The sequence below is a fragment of the Monopterus albus genome, unplaced genomic scaffold, assembly GCF_001952655.1.
Source record: "Monopterus albus unplaced genomic scaffold, M_albus_1.0 scaffold393.1, whole genome shotgun sequence".
Lineage (NCBI taxonomy): Eukaryota > Metazoa > Chordata > Actinopteri > Synbranchiformes > Synbranchidae > Monopterus > Monopterus albus.
In genome coordinates this window covers 86459-92420 of record NW_018128273.1, presented here as the reverse complement: position 1 = coordinate 92420, position 5962 = coordinate 86459, and the positions used below count along the sequence as shown (strand labels likewise).

Genomic DNA, 5962 nt, shown 5'->3' with positions numbered 1-5962 from the left:
TTGCTGTTTTTTTTAAGTAAACACTGTAATGCTGCTGCCTGTGATTGAGCCAGACAGGTCCAGATCGTGACTCCTTTGAAGCGTCGCCGTGTGCGCATGGCGGGTGTGTGCAGCTTGCTGTCATGTGGGCTCATTGTTTACATGCTGTTGAGATTTTTTAAAGGGCGTGTGTGTACTGTGAATTTACGGCCCCTGCGTTTACTAATGCACTTAAAGAAATAACATATGTTTCTTCTCAGAGTACTAATATTGCAGCCCCGATTGTGTTTGACGAGCTGGTGGAGCCTTTTAAGGACCACGGCCAGCTCCACGGCGAGAACAAAAGGCGGATTTGCGTCGCTTGTTAGGGGCCGTCAGCTTTTTAACCGACCACATGAAAAGCGAAAAATATGAGAACCCCCCCCCTCAGAGCAAGCTCCTCCTGACCTCTTTACAGCCCCGTCTTTCTTCTGTCTTTTGTTGTTGATTAAATCGGTTCCCTTAATATTTGATTGTCTAACATTTAATATGCCTTTGATCTACATGTCTTTCAGCATGATTTTAATGTGTGTTATAGGTCATAGTCATATAAAACCCTAGCAGTGGATCGGTTTTGTGGTCAATGAATTTTACAGACTTAAGATACCCAGAAATTGACCTTTGACGTGTTCGATCTCTTTCTTTGGGGAGTTTGCATGCTCTTCCCTCTAGTTGTGTGATTTTCCTCTGCATGCACTGGTTTCCAGTATGTTAGGTTAATAGGCAAGTCTAAATTGGTGTAAATTTGAATTTAACTCCCCCCACTTCTTTAGACAGTATATATTATGTGGAGACTGATGATGTGTCCAGGCTTCACCCCTTTTCTTATGTGAGCTATATTGGGTCCAGCCTCTGCTGACCCCTCACAGTAGTGGGTATAAATAAAGGCCAGGTTGAGTACATTTATAGCTGAGTATCATAACAAGCATCACTGTCTTAGATAAGTGAAGTACCCATTTCTTATATTAAATGTTCACCAAATTACACATTGAACCAGTGTAGAAAGCATGAAGCAACTGGAACCAAGGTGGCTTTTTCAGTAAACGGCCAGTGGGGTTTCATGTTGATGTCAACTGTATTTAAACTAACAAACATACACTGATGGGATCTATGTGAATATCTTTATGTTCAGTGGAATCTCAAATTGACTGCAGCCCTGCTCTATTTTGTTTGGAATATGTGAAAAAAACATTGCCTGAATTAAAATGAATTATATTGAAACTGACTGTTCATCTTCCTGCTGGTGTTACATTTCTCCAGTATAACACTTTATTATGAGCATTAAATGGGTGTTTCAATTAACCACCCGGGAATGTGATACAAAGTATGGTGGTAATACAAGAAGGTAGTAGTGGGGGAAACAAAAATAATATATAAAGTTATTGTTACTACAGGAAAATATGTCTTTGAGATTGATGCATCAAAAGACAGAGAAACGCCCTCCTTAGTGTGATAAGTTGAAGTAATTAGTCAATCAGTTAGTGGCTAACAAAAAACGTTTTTTTTATTTTGATAGTAATAAAAATGACAACAATGAAAAAAAAATCATTTGTTTCAGCTTCTGAAGTGGGAAGGGGGAAATTTTTCTGTTTTTTTTTTTTTTTTTTAATCATAATATATTTGGTCTTTGGACAGTTGGGCTCTGGGATGGACAATTTTCTTTTCTAATATTTTATATTAATAGTTTAACAGTTAATCACTGAATTACAATATATAAATAAATGTTAGTTGCATGCCAAATTACATGCCTTAAATGCCACAAATGGGTGCTGTTGGGTGCCACGCAGGACACCTTTGCAATTAGATAAAGGAAGGAAAAATAGGATGATGCAAAAATAATTTTTATACAAGAATATTTGTTTTGCATATTGCTCCATCAAAATAGACACTGGTTTTTGATGATTAAAATATCAGTCAACTAAACAGAAATAAAATCAGTAAATAATGCAACAGCAACAAAAAATTAACTTTAAGGTGTTAAGCTTTCTTGACAAAAGCTCGCCATCACATTATATAACGCACTGGCTGTTTATTTTGTCTCCTTTTGCTCCGGCCTACCCGGCTGTCACAGGGCTGTTAGTTTAGTGACGGTCCCTTGCGGCAGACATCACGGCTCGTGCAGCCCAGGGGAGGGATGGAGCTGAGATGGACGGGGAGGGAGACACCGGCTTACGACGTCAAAGGAGTACACGCACACACACATACACACACGCGCGCGCACACCCGGAGAGGAGAGGACAACCAACCAGACAGCCAATTCCCTGTCGAATACTGAAGGAAGCCTAAACATTCATTTAACTCAGCACTCACCATTTAGCGAAGCCAGTGAGAGGTTTGTTTATTTTATGTCACATTTATTTGGAGGGAAAAAATCCCCCAAAACAAAACAAAACGGAGCATCTGTCTGGAAAGAGCAGGGGGAAACAAGCAGACCCAGAAAAACACGCTCATAAAGGACCGTCGCTGGACGTTACTTGTGTTTTTACAGGGGGGGATACAGGCCTAACTTATTAGAGGATCCAGAGACGCTCTCACAGACAAATGAACTGAATAACTGAGGTGTAATATCTTTAAAAAAAAAACAGCGAGGGGGAGAAGAAAGGCATCTACCGATTACACCGATTCTTTGCCACGAACAGCACCACAGGTATGTAAAAAAAAAAAAAAAAACTCTTTCTTGCTTTGTGTTTTTGGTCAAATGTGTAAAATCGCGTTCGGGTCGTTGTTTTCACCCACATCTTGACAAAGAGTGCAGGTCTCCAGCTGTGTTGACAGACACACTGTTATGTTTCCGTGGGGGCTTGAATAGACCGAATTCGGTCCAAGCAGAGATTATGTTTACTACCGTTTACTACGACGTGTATTTTTTTTTTTTATATTTATATATTTACATTGGCAAAGACATTATATGATATGAGCCTAATTATTTATTAATGTTGCATTTTATGCAAATCTACACAAAACAGCGGCTTCAACTGTTTAGGAATTCTGTAAAAAAAAAATGTCAGTGCATACAAATCTTTCTAAAATAAAATGAATTATTTTTATAGAATATGTCATAGCTCCTGCCTTGTATGTGTGATAGTTAATGGTGAGTTCAGGTGGCCCTATTTTCTTTCATGACTATATCAATTTAATATTCTATAATCATGTAATTGATGTTTGACTGTGGTTTCTTATGTGTTTTATGGTGGTATGTCTTTGATGATTTTAAAATCTACTAGAGGATTAGAACCTCCATGTACGAGAGGCTGTAGCAACTATTATTTCACCCTCCCATTCCCACTGAAAGCTCCCATCTGCACCTCCATCCTCAGCCTCATGTTTGCACCTCCTGTGCAGTGTGAATTTAAGCCTGTGGGCTCCTGTCTGCTCCTCCTGACCGCCCCCACTCTCTGTGTGTGTTAATATTCTTACCCAGACTTCTCAATGAAGGAGCCTGATGCAATCAAGCTCTTCATCGGGCAGATACCCCGAAACCTGGAGGAGAAGGACCTGAAGCCCATCTTCGAGCAGTTTGGCAAGATCTATGAGTTGACAGTGATAAAGGATAAATACACAGGGATGCACAAAGGTAAGAAGCCAGACCTCCCATTTATAAGGTTCTGTTTCATGGTGCACATTATGGGGAGCATCAATGTTGATTTAGCATTTATTATGTTGTGGTAGGATTGTGGTGAGAGCACAAAATGTGTAATTAGTTGGTCTTACAGATAGGCAATAAATTAAAGGCAAAGCCTGAATACATGAGCAATCTCTTCCAGGGTTACAGTGCCCATCAATAGGGCACCAGGGGTCGGTGAATGGTTTGATGAGTAACAACGAGGTGAATCATATGCCATGGCCCTCACAGTCATCAGATCTCAACCCAGGCGAACGCCTGTGGGAGGTTTTGGCGTGAAGTGTTAGACATCATCTCCACCACCATCAACAAAACATCACATGAGGGAATATTTTTTGGAAGAATGGTATCCATCCCTCCTGTAGCGTTCAGAAGCTTGGAGAGTCAATGCTAAGGAGCACTGAAACTGCTCTTGTGCGAGTCAATGCCAAGGAGCACTGAAACTGCTCTTGTGGCACATGTTGGCCTAACACCTCAATGAGACACTTTGACGGTTTTTAATTTCATTTATCAACCATCTGTATAATCTCCTTTTATGACTGAATTCTCAGTAAATATCAGTGAGGTTAAACTCATTTAGCTGTTGTCCCTCTGGAGTGTCTACCATGTGAGGCCAATGACCCAGTGCACCATTGATCCAAAGAGGAAATCTGATACACAGTTGGTGTTAAGTTTGTAGCCTCATGTTTCCTTTACTCAGCTTTAATGACTCATTCTAAATATTTTGATGTTGAATCAATGTAATTCCATTTATCTCCCTGATAAAAGGGTTTCATTTAAGTATGGGGAAACTGTTTTAGCAGAACATATACAAGCACAGTATTATATTGCCATCTGTCATGCTGTGCACGCTGTGGCCTGCTCAACAAGAGCAATTTGAGGTTAATGTCTCGACTGAGGACAAGAGGAAGAGGCAGCGCTTTCTACCACCAGCCCTTGGATTAACGGCCAACACACTTTTGAACGTTAGTCGTGTACACTCTTACTGGGAGCTAACTGCATTAATGGAAAACGTGGAAACAGTAAAAACATTGTTTAACACAGTGTTAAACACAAATGGAACACACACAATGTGAGAATTATGCTGGTGAGACCACCTGGTGCATGCTGGGAGGTTTGTCTACAATTACCAGTTTTAGGCTACAAGAAAAACAAGTAATTTGAGGCTGTTGGAATGTAACAATACACAGAAAAAAAACAACATTTTTAGACAATTTTTATGTAAAATGTTTCCCAGCACTCAGTTTTTCAAAATAGCAAATCCAGAAAGTGAGTGTGGTTGTCTAAAATCAATCTCACAAAAAGTATTATGTCAGTCCATTACTGGTTGCATGAGGTAATATTAATCAGTTTGAAAACACACTATTTCTAATACCATACATCACATGGTGAACAGGCTTCTCCTAATATGGAAGAAAACTCAACACAATCAAAATCCTGTTTGACAGATGGACCTAAGACAGTAACGTGGTCTCGGCTAAACACTGATCCTTACTGTCATTTTTAATGCAAATCTGAGCCCAGAAAACAAAGGCGTTTATAAATCCACACAAACAGCACATCATTCAGGAGACGTATAGACCAGGTGGTATCAGTCCTCTAACATCTATCACACCTATTCTGCATACATTTACATATTCATGATTTGTGTGAGCCCTAAAGGTTAATGAAGGCCTTTCTATTCTATTATGTGGGACTGCATGCATTTTAGTTGAACATTGTGATATGTGATAAATACTGGTTCAGACTGCCTGTGTCTGAATTATCTCAAGGTATTATGATGTAATAATCCCATAGTTCTCTGATGCTACTGGGAAAACAGTTTAACAATGTTGCTGTGGTTCATTTTATTTCATTTTTGTTTCAGTTTCTTGCAGATTTAAACTCATATCAATAAAGATGACCTGATTAAAGGGTGGAAGCATTTTCAGACAATTTAAACACATGCTGACCCAAAATGTTTTTTGTTTTTTTTTTAAATAAAACCAGAGCACATACTGTATATCAAATGGCATATTTATAACACCCCCCCTTGAACCGCCACCTTATTGTGGTGGAGGGGTTTGAGTACCCGAGTGATCCTAGGAGCTATGTTGTCGGGGGCTATATGTCCCTGGTAGGGTCTCCCAAGGCAAACAGGTCCTGGGTGACGGGTCAGACTAAGAGCAGTTCAAAAGCCCTTTATGAATAGATTAAAATCAAGGACCGTGACGTTGCCCGGCATGGCACAGCCGGGGCCCCACCCTGGAGCCAGGCCCGGGGTTGGGGCTTGAATGCGAGCGCCTGGTGGCCGGGCCTCCCCTCATGGGGCCCGGCCAGGCT

General features: G+C 40.4%; 1 protein-coding gene across 1 annotated transcript in view; it reads left to right on the top strand.

Annotated features, from left to right (window-relative positions):
- The first annotated feature begins 2178 nt into the window (after positions 1–2178).
- Positions 2179–5962, top strand: part of celf3a (cugbp, Elav-like family member 3a) — a 29203-nt gene continuing 25419 nt past the window's right edge. Inside the window, 2 exon segments of the mRNA XM_020586013.1 lie at positions 2179–2665; positions 3440–3592. Coding sequence (XP_020441669.1) covers positions 3448–3592 — 145 coding nt within the window. The 5' untranslated portion in view covers positions 2179–2665; positions 3440–3447.